The sequence below is a fragment of the Nelumbo nucifera genome, chromosome 4 (genome assembly GCF_055504915.1).
Source record: "Nelumbo nucifera cultivar China Antique chromosome 4, China Antique-T2T, whole genome shotgun sequence".
Taxonomy (NCBI): Eukaryota; Viridiplantae; Streptophyta; class Magnoliopsida; order Proteales; family Nelumbonaceae; genus Nelumbo; species Nelumbo nucifera.
This window is the reverse complement of record NC_142652.1, coordinates 17,237,462-17,253,851: the sequence shown is the minus strand read 5'-3', so window position 1 is coordinate 17,253,851 and position 16,390 is coordinate 17,237,462. Positions and strand designations below refer to the sequence as shown.

The 16,390-nt window shown below is 34.1% G+C and overlaps 1 protein-coding gene across 2 annotated transcripts; it reads right to left on the bottom strand.

The window, feature by feature from the left end:
- Positions 1 to 11,429: 11,429 nt before the first annotated feature.
- Positions 11,430 to 14,679, bottom strand: LOC104598207 (amino acid transporter AVT1I-like). Of its 2 annotated transcripts, none has more exons than XM_010260130.3 (2): positions 14,224 to 14,679; positions 11,430 to 12,705 (listed from the first exon to the last, which is right to left on the bottom strand). In XM_010260130.3, exons 1-2 carry the CDS (start codon positions 14,411 to 14,413, stop codon positions 11,576 to 11,578), a joined length of 1,320 nt encoding a protein of 439 aa, XP_010258432.3. In that variant the 5' UTR covers positions 14,414 to 14,679; the 3' UTR covers positions 11,430 to 11,575. The 2 variants fall into 2 exon arrangements, with proteins under 2 accessions (XP_010258432.3, XP_088758972.1); XM_088902846.1 differs by having other exon boundaries at positions 11,430 to 12,743; positions 14,224 to 14,337.
- Positions 14,680 to 16,390: the final 1,711 nt, after the last annotated feature.

The window sequence follows — 16,390 nt, the reverse complement described above, 5'->3', positions numbered from 1 at the left end:
TGTGAAGTTCAAAAATGTTTTTCCTGCTCCTTAACGTTTTGTCAAATCTCAACCCCTTTCTAACAATTATAAATTGTGAAACTTATAATATGGAAGGAAAGTGTGATTTACAAATTATCCAATTGGTTGGATGATCCAGGTTGATGAGTTGGATTTGGATAGACAATTAGATTACCAACAGCTAGCTTACAACTTCCACCACAGAGCATATTAGGACTATGTTTTTGGTATATGTGCACTGTTGAATTTAGAGGACCTTAATATTTGCTTATCATCTTGTCTTAGATTAGAATTGCCATGAGTCTATGGCATGTTTTTCATTCTTTTCATAAGAAAAAAGATGGCGGAGAAAGAAACAACGAAATTAATACATGCAAAAATCCAATATAAATCAACGAAATACAAAAAGTCAATGCATACAACACTCAAACTATTACTGAATACAAAAAAACCAATTCATACAGAAACCCAACAGGAATCAACAAAAACCCACCAAAAGCAACAAAAAACCCAACCAATACATACAAAAATCCACCAATCCAACAAAAAACCTCCTTTTGTGAAGGAACACAGCGGCAGAGCACTTCGGTGGTGATGTTAACACTAAAATGATGTAGGGTTTCGACTGTGTATGTGAAACATATTATCAAAAATAAACTGTGGATAAAGCCCTTTCACGATAAATACTCGTTGTCGATATTTTGGGGTGTGGACAGGGCCGATCCACAATATAGTGTGGACTGGTCCCATTCACGCCCAACTGAACTGCATGTTCACCAACTAGAGGTGTAAATCGGGTTGTGTCGCCTGTGGTCCGATAAGAACTTGGACTGACCTGGCATGGCCTGGTACGACCGTCCGCGGGCCGTGCCAGGCCTGACATGATCATACGGGTTGTGCTGGGCCTGGGAGTTTAGGTCCACGGGCCGGCATGACACGGCACAACCGAATAGGTCGTGCCACCCGCAACTCGCAGGTCAGCACAACCCATATATATTATTTATATATATCTTATATATTTATATAATTATAATTATATAATAATATATAGTATATAATATATAATATATTAATAAAATAAATAATTTTTAAATTTTATTATATTAATTTATTTAATTATTGTATATACAAAATTTATATAAAATTAAAATTTTAAATTTTTTGTCATTTTTTAAAAATAAATAGCTTTAATCCGATGCATGACCCAATTTGACTCAAGGCTCGGCCCACGACATGGGCCTGCACGGGCCTGAGCTATAGGCTGTGTCAGGCCAACCCCAAAATTTTTCACCAAAGAGGACGGGTTCATAACGGCCCGCACTTTGCACGAGCCACCCACCCGAAAGGGTCAATCCACGACATAAACACAATACCGAATCCCGAACGCCCCCTAAAGCTGTGCGTCTTCCCTCCGCCCACCAGAAAAAAACGGGAGTTGTATTTGTATACTTCAACCAAAAAGGGTTTGACAATTGACACCCTTTTCCTCACTGCCACTTCCATAGACCGAGAGACAGAGGTGTAAAAGAAACTTTTTTAAGTATTTAATATAATGTGCTTATCATGTATGCCAACCTGATAGAGACCGGTCATCTACTCGTACGATTGAAACGTTTTAATCAGCTTTTTTTGCCTTTATGCAAGTTGCATGGAAAATATATGTGTTTGTATCAAGTTGCTGATCAGAAAGAAACCACTAATAAAAGATGGATGGTTAATACATGTCTGTCGGTGTAGACAAACACGTAAGCAGGATAAAGTTTCAACCCTGTCCTCAGAAGCCCTATGGCATCATCCACTGTTATCCACCCAATAGGAAATTCGCCAAATCTCGTCTCATTAATTGATTGATATAACACCTAATTCTCGGTTCAATTAATATCGCATTTTTTTCATATTTTACTGGTTTATATATATATATATATATATATATATATATATATATATATATTAAAATAAAGCGGTCAAGAAATTAATCCTTCTCCTAAAATTAATGAGATGTACTTTTCAAGAACCTAAATAATCTCTTCTTCTAAAATTAATCCTAAACTATCTCCCATATTTTTTATCTATATCAAGTTCGGATTAAAAAATTTAAGAATTATTTAAATATTCTAACAAAATTATATAATAACTTTAAATATTTATTAAAAACACGAAAAATAATTTGAACGAAATTATGCACTAACAATTTAAATTATATTTTTCCGGATTATCAGTTTAAATATTTTTCAAATATTTAATAATATGTAAAATAAATAAAATTCAAATAACAAAAAATTTAAATATTTTATAGATTATTTAAATATTTGTCATAACTAGATTTTAAATAGTTAAAACAACAGAATTATGTAATAAATTTAAAAAAATTCTCCAAAGTAGAAAAATAATTATAACATAATATTCAAATTAATAATAACTTAATATTACAAAATTAAATGAAATCATGTAATAATAGCATAAATTATGATTTTATGGATAATTAAATTCAATAAATAATTAATATTTTAATATTTTAATATTTTAATATTTTACATATTATTTAAGTATTTAAATAACAAAATATTTAACATAACTAGATTTTAAAGAAATTATGTAATAAATTTAAAAAAATCTGAAATGTAGAAAAATAATTGTAACATAATATTGAAATAACAAATTTCACTTATATCAAGTAATAATTCAAGAAAATAACTTTCAAAAAAGTAATATTTATTAATAAGAATTTTAAACTCTTAATCTGTATTTATTATATAATTATATATATTAAAATTAATATTTATTGTATTTTAGCAATTATTTATTATTTTCGTGATAGATGTATTTTCAAAGATTATGTATAAATTTATTTTGTTTTGTTATTTAACAGAAAATTTCAATAATTCTTGGAGATTAAACTACTATTATTGATTTTTTTTAATTTAATTTATTGTATTTCTGTTATAACTTATTGGTTAATTAATATTATTAGAGATTAAACTGTTATTAGCGATTATACTATTTATTGACTAAGTTAATATATTTTTAGTACTTATTGTATTTTTGTAATTTTTGAAATTATTGTAATTTTCATTACCAATATATTTTCAATAATGGTGTATTTTCGCTATAAATTTTCAATAATTATTGGAGATTAAACTATTGTTAATTATCGGAGATAAGACTATTAATTTATCTAAAATTATGGGTGTTCATGATTTGGTTCAGTCCGACCATAAGCTATTTGGCTAACCAAATTTACCTGGTCAAGTTGGGGAGTTGGTTAGTAGAAACCAATTGACCTTTTGTGAAAATCGACCCACTCAAGTTGTAACAGTTTGGGTCGGTTTTCACAAAAGGTCAATCGGTTCAAAAGATTTAAACTTAAAAATTAAATTAAATTTTAAAAATTATAGTGCAATTATTAAAAAAATAAATTAAAAACTAGATTTATGAAATAAAACATTTTAGACTAAGAAACATGGGAAATTTTTAGTTTTTAATATTAAAAATTAAATTTAGAATATAAAATTTTGCAATATTAGTATAAATTATGATTTTATGGATAATTAAATTCAATAAATAATTAATATTTTAAAATTTATACATTTTACATATTATTTAAGTATTTAAATAACTAATTATTTAACATAACTAGATTTTAAATAGTCAAAATAAAGAAATTATGTAATAAATTTAAAAAATTGAAAAGTAGAAAAATAATTATAACATAATTTTGAAATTAATAATAATTTAATATTTTTACATAACATTGTAAATAACTAAGTTCACTTATATCAAGCAATAATTCAAGAAAATAACTTTCAAAAAAAAAATATTTATTAATAACAATTTTAAACTCTTAATCTATATTTATTATATAATTATATATACTAAAATTAATATTTATTGTATTTCAGTAATTATTTATTTATTTTTTGTTAGATGTATTTTCAATGATTATGTATAAATTTATTTTGTTTTGTTATTTAACATAAAACTTTCAATACTTATTGGAGACTAAACTACTATTATTGAATTTTTTAAATTTAATTTATTGTACTTATTGTATTTTTGTTATAACTTATTGATTAATTAATATTTATTAGAGATTAAACTATTATTTGATATTATACTATTTTTTGACTAAGTTAATATATTTTTAGTACTTATTGTATTTTTGTAATTATTGTATTTTTCATTACCAATATATTTTCAATAATTGTGTATTTTCATTCACTATAAAATTTCAATAATTATTGGAAATTAAACTACTGTTATTTATCAGAGATAAGACTTTTAATTTAGCTAAAATTGTGAGTGCTCATGAGTTGGTTCAGTCCGGCTATAGGTTATTTGGCCAACCAAATTGACCTGGTCAGGTTGGGGAGTTGGTCAACAGAAACCGATTGACCTTTTGTGAAAATCGATCCACTCAAGTTGTATTGATTTGGGTCGGTTTTCACAAAAGGTCAGTCAGTCAAAAGGTTTAAACTGAAAATTTAAATTTAATTTTAAAAATTTCAATGCAATTATTAAAAAATAAATTTAAAAACTAGATTTATGAAATAAAATATTTTAGACTAAGAAATATGGAAAATTTTCACTTTTTCATATTAAAAATTATATTTAAAATATAAGATATTAATATATATCCATAGTTAGGTTGTTCAATTTCGGTCAGTTTACAAATGGCCAAAGTGAAACTAATCCAACTTGGTTTAATTGGAAAATTTTTGAACCAAACTCGACCTAAAATACTAGAAAATTGACAAACTCAGGTCGAGTTGATCAGGTTGGCCGATTTCATAAGTTTGATGGATAAAACTAACTGAAATTAATTAATGTTATTTTTGTATTATAAAAAATTTATTAAAAATAGTATATAAAATATGAATAGTTATTAATTATTTAAAAAGTTGAAAAATATAAAATACTCTTATGTGTTTCTATTAGGGTCATTACTGGAACACACCTTATAGTTTACTTAAACCTACCTTATAGTTTTCATTTTACTAAAACATCCCATATATTTTACAACTCATTTACTTAATCAACCTTTCACTAAGGATTGTTTGTTTTGCCATTAAGCCCATGATTTTTTATTCCAAAAATACTCTTTACACTTTTTTATATAGAAAACAAAATTGGCCAAATATAGCCAATAGACTGGTTGCCTATGTCTTAAGGGCAAGAATGATATTTTTATTTCTATTTTCTTTTGATTAAATTTTTTTAAATGAGCATTAGTGTTAACACTATCATTTTCCACTATCATCTAATGGAAGATTGATTAAATCCGTTGCAAATTATAAGTGGTGTTTTAGTAAAATGCTAATTATATGATAGATTTTAGTAAATCCATGAAACTATAAGGGTATTTTAGTAAATGACCATTCCTATTATTTATCTTTCGCTTAATAAATCCCATGCATCACACCGGTCCCCGCTAGTATATAACTAAAACCAGCCTAATTTTGAAGTTGGTCAATCCATTAATTGACCAATTATTTGCCTTGTTATGTATTAGATTAAGATTAGGATAATTCTAAGACAACCTCTATCAGGATTAGGATAAGACTAGGATAATCACTCTTCTTAGAGTCCTTGTCTATCCTACTTGTTATATTTCATTAATCCTGTATAATTATAATTGTAATCAAAACCTAACTCTAATCAATATAAATACATACCTCTATCAGTCGAAAGACACACTGAATCCTAGAGTTTCTCTTCTATTTATTATCTTCTTTCTATATTTTATTGTGTTTTAATTTGGTCTCAAAGCCTATGGCCACCAATCCAAAAAGCAAGCAACGCGACTTCCAGTATGGGTAGTAGTGAAGTTATGTCGAGTGGAAGTTCTTCAGTTCCTTCAATTCAGAATGTTCTACATTATCTCCCAATTAAATTTGTGAGTGATAATTACCTACTTTGGCGAGCAGAGTTTCTACCTATTCTCCGACATCATCATCTAATAGAGATGGTAGAAGGTTAGAAGAAACCGCCACCTCAGGAGATTGAAAATCCAAATGGAACCGGAACCATTCCAAATCCAGAATTTGAATTATGGTGTTATCTTGATTAGCTCGTGTTGAGTTGTTTAATTTCATCACTCACTGAAGGTGTAATGGCACAAGTAGTCGGACTCTAAACTTGGGGAACACTGGAAAAAAGCTATTCAACCTACTCTAGGTCGAGGATTCTACAATTAAGAAGACAACTTCAGAGTTTGAAAAAATGATCTCAGTCCATCTCTACCTACATTCAATGAGTGAAATCAATTGCAGATAGTCTCTTCACTATCTTCGAACTGGTAACCAAATCTGATCTCGTTCTTTTTATTCTCGTTGGTCTTGATAGTGAATATGAATCGTTGATTAGTGCTCTTACAAATCGTCTTTGGTGTTGATAGTCTTGGTATCCAAGACATTATGGGATCATTACTTGACCATGAAAATTGGCTCGAGGAACAATCTCGTTCTTTGAATGATGGATCTGTTAATGCTAATTTTGTTGGTATAAATAAAAAAAATTCTTCACAGCAAGGAAAACCCAATCAATAGTTCCTTCCTAATTTTAATAGTGGCCACGACAAAGATAGGGGTCGAGGACCCTTTCCATTCAATCATCATCAATTTTATCAAAATAATTTTAATTAGTGGCAGTAGTTTCCCAATGGAGGTCATGGCAATAAAAGTCCTAATATTGTTTGTCAAATTTGCAATAAAAATGGTCATGGTGCATTGCAATGTCGGAAATCCAGGTATGCATTTGTTTTCCAAAATGATAATTCATCTAATGATCCTTCAACATTCTATGGAGATTTGTAGACTCCTCAGTACCAATTCGTTAATCCCCATAATGGGAGCTCGACGTTTGACCCAAGTTGGTATTCGGATTCGGGTGCTACTCACCATATAACTCCAAACATTGAAAAGTTACAAAATCAGTCAGAGTATGTGGGTTTTGATCAAGATAAAGTTGGTAATGGGCAAGGTTTGCGCATACTTCACACTGGGAATTCTTCTCTACAATTCAATCAGTTTACTTTCAGTTTAAATGATATTTGTCATGTTCCTGCTATCTGCAAAAATTTTCTTTATGTTAGTCGTTTCACTAGAGATAATGATGTGTATTTTGAATTCCATAGTGATTGTTGTTTTGTGAAGGATTATACGGGGAAAAATATTCTGTGAGGGGTCAATAGAGATGGTCTATACTGCTTCTCGTCTTCCACCACTATCTCCACAAGATTTGATTGGAGAGTGAACCACAGTTCAAGGTTGACATTTATGGTTAGGACATGCAGATGTTTGGGTCGTGCGATATGTTATTTCTCAGTTTGGTCTTCCTTACAATTCAGATAGGTCATTGAGCTCAGTTTGTGAATCTTGTCAAACGGGTATGAGTCATAGGTTATCTTTGCAGTCTTCTTCTTTTCAGTCTAGGAGTCCTTTAGAATTGATTTTTTTTAGATGTATGGGGATCGGCCCTAATTAAATCAAATAGTGGACATTGCTATTATGTTTTATTTTTTGATGATTATACAAAACTTTCGTGAATTTATCCTATGAGTCAAAAATCATAAGTGTTTGATATTTTTCTAAAATTTAAGCGGCATGTGGAAGTGTTATTCAATGCCAAAATTTGATCTTTTCAATCTGAATGGGGAGAAGAATATCACAAATTATCCACATATTTGGACTCGTAAGGTATCACTCATCGCGTCACCTGTCCTCATACTCATGAACATAACGGAATGGTTGAACGGAAGCACCGACACATCATCTAATTGACCCTCTTTCTATTGGCCTTCTCGAATCTCCCGTCTTCCTTCTGGGCATAGATGCAATAGAAATTGTAGTCTTTCTAATTAATAGACTTCCTACTGCTTCTTTTCATGGTCGATCTCCATATGAGGTCCTCTTTCAATGATCATACGATTAGTCTATGCTAAAATGTTCCAAATGTGCTTGCTATCACTTTCTCCAGCCATACAATAACCACAAGCTTATGTTTCGATCACTTCAATGTCTATTTCTTGGGTACAGTCACACTCATAAGGGGTATCACCATTTTCATGTGGCTTCTAGAAAATTATTTATTGCAAGACATGTTGTTTTAGATGAATCTTTATTTCCAGGTATTTTTGCATCGTATTCATCCCCAGAGGTCTCTTCCACTACTAGGACTTTTATTTCTATACCACCCTGGCATTCTGATTCCACAAATATTTCTCCCTCACCAGCAGCCATCGGTCTATCAAGTCCTATACATACTACACATTCCAATTCCTCTCTAGCTCCTTCCGGCATGGCCAAATCTCTCCGGTTCAGCAATCTATTACTTCTGTAACTACTCTAGTTTGATTTTTCAACATTCAGGATATTCTTGATAATGCACCGGTGGTTCAAGCTCCGACTCGTTCCCATTCTATGATTAAACGTTGCATGATGGCACATTACCGGTTCATTCTCATCAAGTTTCAAGGTACCCTCTCCCCAACTCCATTATCTCTTTTCTTACTTCCTGAGAGGCAAAACCTCATTCTCACACTAAGGGCATGAAATCTCCTCATTGGCGTGATGCTATGTAGAAAGAATATAATGCTCTAATTAGTAACGGGACTTGGGAACTTGTTCCTTACAATTCTAGTATAATGTGGTCAGCACTAAGTGGTTATTTAAAACAAAGAGACATTCAAATGGTACCCTCAACTACTACAAAACCCGCCTTGTGGCACAAGGCTTTAATTAGATCCTAGGTCTTGATTTTTTTGACATGTTTAGTCCGATCGTCAAACCATTAACTATTCATACCATACTTGCCCTTGCTCTCTCTCACAACTGGTTGGTTCGCTAATTGGATATCAATAACGCTTTTTTACATGGCCTTCTGGATGAGGACATCTATGTTCAATAACCCAAAGGGTTTGAAGATCCTTCTTGCCCTAATCATGTCTACAAACTTCGCAAGGCTCTGTATGGTCTCAAGCAGGCTCCCAAAGCTTGGTATTCTTGCCTCAGTAGTACTCTTTTGCATATGGGTTTTCCGAATTCTATTGATGATCCTTCTCTATTTATTTTTTTATTGTGGTGGCACTAAATTACTTATTCTCATTTACATTGATGACATTATTCTCACCAGGAACTCATCCACTGTGATATCACTTTTTGGCCTCTTTATCTAGTATTTTTCCATTGAAAGATTTGGGTACCTTACATTGTTTTCTTAGCATTGAGACTCGGTACAATTCTTTTGGTTTACATTTATCCCAATGAAAGTACATTGCTGAATTACTTCATCGCACTCATCTTGATGGCATCAAACTCGCTCCACTCCTATGGCCACTTCAATGAAACTATCAAAGTCCCTCTGGCATGCCTTTCTCTAATCCTATAGAATATCGGAGTGTGGCTGGTGCTCTCCAATATGTCACTTTGACAAGGCCGAACATCTCCTTTGTTGTAAACAAGGTATGCCAGTTCCTCAATTGTCCAACTGATGAACACCGGAGTGGATGAAATGGGTCCTTCAGTATCTCAAAGCCACCATTGAATTCAGTCTTCAGTTTCAACCATCTCCTGATATTGTTCTCACTAGCTATTCTGATATCAATTGGCCAACCTACCCTGATGATCAGCGTTCTATTAGGGGGTATTCGGTTTATAATCTCATTTCATGGAGCTCCAAGAAGCAAGCTACCATTTCCCGTTCAAGTACGGAATTTGAATTTCATGCTCTAGCTAACTCCATCATTGATGTGTTATTTTGATCTCTCCTTGTTGATTTGGGCTATTGTATATCAACTCCTATTGCTTGGTGTGATAACATTGGAGCTACCTATTTGGATGCTATTTTTCATGCTTACACTAAACACATAGAAGTCAATTATCATTTTCTTTGGGACTTGTCCACCAAGAAGCAACTTCAAATTCGATACATTCCTTCTTCTGGTCAAGTTGTTGATGTGTTCACAAAGCCACTATCATTTTCTCAGTTTGAGTTGCTTCGGTCCAAACTTCACATTGCCCCATTCAGCTTAAGGGGGCGTATTAGATCAAGATTAGGATAATCCTAAGATAACCTCTATTAGGATTAGGATAAGACTAGGATAATCACTCTCCTTAGAGTCCTTATTTATCCTACTTGTTGTTATATTTCACTTATCCTGTATAGTCATAATTGTAATCAAACTCTAACTCTAGTCAATATAAATACATACCTAGGATCAGTCGAAAGACACATTGAATCCTAGAGTTTCTCTTCTATTTATTATCTTCTTCTTTCTATATTTTATTGTGTTTTAACTTTGTGTCACTATTATGGATCTCACCAAAAATGAATAAGGCTTTTATGTCATTAGAAGCAAAGCCAGGAAAAATAGCTTGCAATTCCACTCATCAGTTAAAGATCAACAAGGTGCAGACATAACAAGTTTCCTTATTGTTGTTGAAATCAAGCCTGAACAAATACAAATGGTAGAGCAAGCAAAAAAGTGAAAAAAAAAAAACTACAATATGTGAACATTAATTGTTTTGACTGCCATGCTAGGGAAGTCCAAAATAAAATCTCTTGTCATCATGAATCGATTGTTAGAATGATGGTGGAAAGAACAATCACTAGCTCTATGGTTGCAGGTGGTTTGGTAGAACTCATTTACAATTGTTGTATTTTAATCCCATTTGAGATTAAATCCAATGGGGTTTGATTAATCAATTACATGAAAAACACACGTGAACACATGTCCCATATTGGAAAATTACAAAACTTGTTTTGAAATTTTAAATAGGAGCTTATTTACACTCCATAGAAATAAAGAGGAGAGTATGGAGGCTACCGCGCAATGCGCACGCACGCATGTGTGCAGTACAATGAGGCGCACTTTGCTTGCGAGGTTGACTGTTGATATTTCAACGATTATGATTCAATCAGGTGTGATCAAGAAGCACTATTTACTGTCTCACATAAGGTTTCTCCGGAGAATCTTCAACTTTATTGGTTACAAATTCTTGCCCAAGGAGACAGTATCTTCAGACACGCCTCAAAACTTCTCCTCCAAGTTTAAATAATCCCAATTTCCGAACAATTTTTTTTTATAAGAAAATAATAAAATAATAGAGGTTCTTCCGCAAGGCCTGGTGATTATATTTTTGGAAAGATGGCCTTGTTTGCTGGAAGTATACATAAGCACGCTTATCCCAATATCAAGCGTTTTTAAACAAAACTATCTTATATAAAGTAGGGGAAGTATACAATTTTCCCATGTTTCAGATACAAAGATCAACCCTAACTTCGCCAAAATTATCGATCGAGAACAATCTGCTGGCCGATATGCTGTCAAATAGCAGTGTTAAGAAGATTAGTTTGAATAATTTTAGAGTAGCCACTTGGATATATATAATCACCTATATATATCCAATCCACACCTCCCAATGCTCCATTAATTAATTAATAAAGCAATTAATTAACTATATACTAAATGTATTGTCTAGTAGTCCATACAATTTATCCCAGCTCGTACAGAATTTCTATTGAATGGTAAAAGATGCACTCCGACCGACTGTGAGAGTGAATAGCTAGCTGAAGTTCATCATAAACGTTGTATTATTTGCGCCAGAGATGTGTAAGTGCCAACAACCACAACTGAAATTCCAAACAACAGAATCCCCATGATAATCACTGGTTCATAGCCCAATCCCTGATTATTGCCAAAAATCTTCAAGTAACAGATGCACGGTAGTAGCATAGAAGCTATGGCACTTAGAAAAGCTCCGACTAATGCCATCAAATAGCCGAAAAAGGGAAAGACCAAGGCCACAATGACTGTGCTAATCAACAGAGTGGTCCTTATCAGGAGTCTAATGGGCCCTTTGTTGTATCGACGTGGCAAACCATTCTCAAAAGCAGCACGTATTGGTGTAATCATCAATGCGTATTTGGTTATTGGATTGATCAGAGTAGTGCATATTGCTATCCTGGAGCTAAGTTTTTCAATGGGAAGGTTTAGTGTTACCTGAGATTTTACACTTGAGCCGAACATGAGATACCCCATCACTGCCATTGATGCATAACCAATGGTAGAGATTACAAAGCAAAGCAGCAGCACCTGAGAAAACTGATGTTTGTGTTTCATGGAAGTATAGAGGGTAGGAAAGACTGGATGGGCACAGTAGCAAAAGGTGTATAAACTAACAGTGGTTGGTAATCCGGCCAAACTTACAAGTACTCCCCTTCTATGGAATCCAACTCCGTCTACTGCACCAGCCCAGGCAGTAGAGCCAATTACAATAAAAGAAGCTAAGACACCACTGACAGAGATATAGGAAACAATGCTCAAGTCATCTAACCATACAGATGGCAATATTATAAGAGCAATGATCACAACAAAACTTTGCTTGCTTCCTCCAATTTTCAGCCCTGCAACTTCTAAGACGACCATGTCCGGTAACAGATTGTGCAAGTTGTCCCCTTCCGATATCAAGAATCCTGTGGCAACTAAATACAGCTCTAAATGCAATAAAATTGATACCGCCATTCTTCCCTTGTACCCAAATGCATGCTCAGCAATGTCAGGATAAGTTTTGATACTTGAATTTAGATCCATACATCTTCGAATTAGCAACCCCGTGTACCAAGTTACAACAGAAATAATGAAAAGAAGTATCAAGCTCAACCATCCTCCCTTTGATAGTGCGTATGGAACTGATACTAACCCTACTCCTGAGAAACCAAATAGCATGATGAATGATAATTATTTTCTGCCCATAAAAAAAAAAGAAAAGAAAACGTAGATAACTATTAATTTCCCTGAAATCAGCTACTAATTGATAACAAAGCAAGGACTACTTTTAAAAGGGAAGGCATAGGACTATTTTTAAAACAAAAGAAAGAGTACTGAGAGGGGCCACTACTGTACAAATGAGTACCATGGATTCCCGGCTACATTATGGTTAAAATAGAATGTGAGCTTTTGCAAATAGATCTTGTAATACCAAAGACTGTTTGGTTAAAATATTTTACGTAGATCTCATAAAATATCATAAAAGCTAGAAGACTATCTGGTAATGTGAATGTCTTGTGTGTAGGCCAACATTTCATTTAACACGTGTGACCCACATACATTTTCTAAGGTGAGACCTACATACCATTGGTGGACATATATGTGGGGTCTACGTATATTTTACAAGGTGGGCTCGACATACCATGTACGGACATGTATGTGGGGCCCACATACATTTTACAAGGTGGGTTTCACATAATACCTAATGTGGGCCCCACATTAGGTATTTTCTAAGGTGGGCCCCACTTACACATTCAAATAGTTTTTGTGGAAAGATAACCTATTTTCTCCCAAGTGTGTATCGTACCACACCTTTAATGAAGACAGGGTGCTAAAAGAGCCCAAATTCAGGCTTCTGGCATCTTTTATGGGCTGGAGCCTTTCCCGAATAGATCTTTCTATTGCCAAATGGAAAATGCCCAAAATTCAGGCTTTTGGGCTTCAAAACAGCCTGAAGCCTACACGGAAAGACTTGCCAAATGCGGTTATAGAGTTAAAATCTCAAAGCTTCGCTTTTTCCTAGGTAAATGCACTTACCGAGGTTAGTGCTTTAGAGGAAAGACTTATTGGGATAAGTGCATTTATTCATGTTCTTTTATTTCCCATGTAAACAAGGTAATGACCATTTAAATCATAAAAATCCAATATTAAAATGGACATTTTTGTCTCATTCAAGTATTTGCAAATTTTTCCCTACGTGGGAAAGTTATTTACCCACTTAGAAGACGGTGGGTAAGTGATACTTAAGAAAATAAACTTTTCCTGATCCCTACATAAATATAAAAAAAGAACATGGGATTGATCAATGGAAATCAAAATCACATTAACCACCTTTTTCTCTCTCAAAATCCAAAAAAATAACATCCCCCAAGAGCTTCATGTTGGCCCCCCAACAGATAATGAACAGAATGAGAGGAAGCAATCATATTGGAAGCTTAATGAGCGAATTACAAATCTAATTACAAGGTAATGGACACCACTAAAGGTGGAATCCACTCTTGCATGATATGGTACTATAGGCATAGATAAATTATATGTATTTGGATTAATTGGTTAATATGAGGAAATAGGAAGGATTACACCCTAAGCTTGGGTGAACTTTTTCCTGTACGTACAATGCAAACCATTTCAAAGCCAAATATGCGTTAGAGTAACAATAACTGTGCAAGAAGAAGAACCTGACAAAGCGTTGAGCCCATTGAAGCAAGCCTTAAAGAAGCCAGTGGTGCCAATGCTTTTGTGGTGATGGCTAGCGTAGATCTCTTCATCAGCTTCCTGCTTAGCCTTGATCACCTCGTTCTCTTGATGTTTCTTGTCAGGCAGGAGCAGTTTAACAAGAGAGAACCCATCACAGGGCTCAACTTCCATCTTATGAGTTATGAGAGAGAGAGAGGATTCAAATTTCAAAATGTATATACGAATATATATAAGAATATGAAAGGGGATTGAGAAGAGGTAGTGGTTTTTAGGATGAGCTAAGCCTGTTGATGGCTTTTGGTCTCCGTCTAGTGGCGTGTTGCATGGATGTGGGAGTTCTCATTAGATATCAAAGGCAACGATTAGAAGGTAGAGGATGTGGAACGTTAGGGACCAAATTCCAAAACGAACCGACCTCCCTTGCTAATTGCCATACATCCAGCCTCCACAGTGCACACTCCATGTTGCAGTAGTTGATCTCATCACTTAATACACCCCATAACTCGGAATCTGGTAAAAAACCGTCGAAAAAGTTAATAAAAAGTTGATTTGGGCGGTTGAACCGTTGAACCGTCAATCTGTTCAATAATTTTTGACCGTTTTTTTTTTTAATTAATTTTTTTTATTTTTTAAATTTTTTTGTTAGAACGAACCATCCGTTCGAATCGGACGGTCAGACCGTTAACCCAAAAACCGGTGATCAAAACGATTCCGTTTTTGGGTCATTTTTTAAAACATTGTATTTAAGTTTAAGAATAATTAAATAATTTACAATTTTTTTCCTTATTTTGGATATAAAAAAGCATGCAAATAGAACCCAAAAATCCAAAAAATAAACAATGATATTTGGGTTCATTTTTCAGTAACAGAGGTCATATGTGGATGGATCTAATTCAAATAAACGCGATTGGCTGCCCTAGTTGAAATTTTGAAATGGAATTCTCATTTCAAATTAGTAAGGTTTGGTACAAGAGGTTTTTCCTTTTCTTATTTTGAAAACTAAAAGAGCAAATTACATCCATCAATCAACCAAATACGTTCTCTCCCCGTAAATGATGCGTTCAAAAAAAGGAGGAGAGATAAACCACGTAAAAACATTTATTGACATAAACGCAGGCTTCACAACTGGTACACGAAATCCTGCAATTGGTAGCAACGTGCAGGATAATTGTTTCCATGCCTCCGATAAGAGTTAATAATAATCTGCTGCGAGTCATCCTCAACTCTTTTCCGAAAGACGAATACCTGCTTTGAAAGTTTCAGTCTCGATCTGAGTGACTGACATATAGGATCCGATCTCACAATTCTTTCCATGCCAGCATAATTGGTTTCCATCAGTTGCTATCTGATAGATCTTAGACATGGACCTTATTTGTGGCAGACCAAGAGCGATGCATCTTCTTCAACCATGTTCCCCACGTTCTTCTGTTGACGATTTCTCTTTCTCTCTTGCCATTTAATGAATGACAAGACAAACTTCTTGTTTTAAACAAAGATGAGTTTGTTGGGTAAACCCATAAAACTTGCAAGAGAATGGGGATGTCAATGAGTTGGGATTTTAAATGGTAAACCTACCTTGACAAATCCTATTGGATTAGATTTGGGACAACCTTGCTCAGGTTTCGGTCAACCAAATCTATTATGATTTGGATTCGGGTGAAGGCACATCCGGATTTGGCCCTCCAATGTGAACAATTAGGTGACATTCAGAACCATTCAGCCAATAATTCGTCAAGTTGATGGTGTCCAACTTGGCGACCTGGCAGCCAGGCACATGCGCCGACTTGGCGACCTGCGAGACTTGCTCGCCGACAAATTCGACATGCATACTCCACAATCCTTGGAGGTTGGCCCTCGTTCCGGAAGATGGTCAACGTGCATGGCAGTTACCTCCAAGGATCTCAGACTAATTAGACACGATCTCCCAGAGATCTCGGGGGTGGTACGTGATCAAGGCCTATATAAAGGCACCAACCCCAATGACAGACAGGGCGAAAAGTGGGCAAGTAAGCAAGTAAGCAAATTCTAGCTCTCATACTGTGTGATTTTTAGCTCGCAGTCTACTATGAGAGTACTGACTTAAGCATCGGAGCGCCTCGCCGAGTTAGCCACCCCGGGTCCTCTGACATTTGGTTCCTTGCAGGTCTC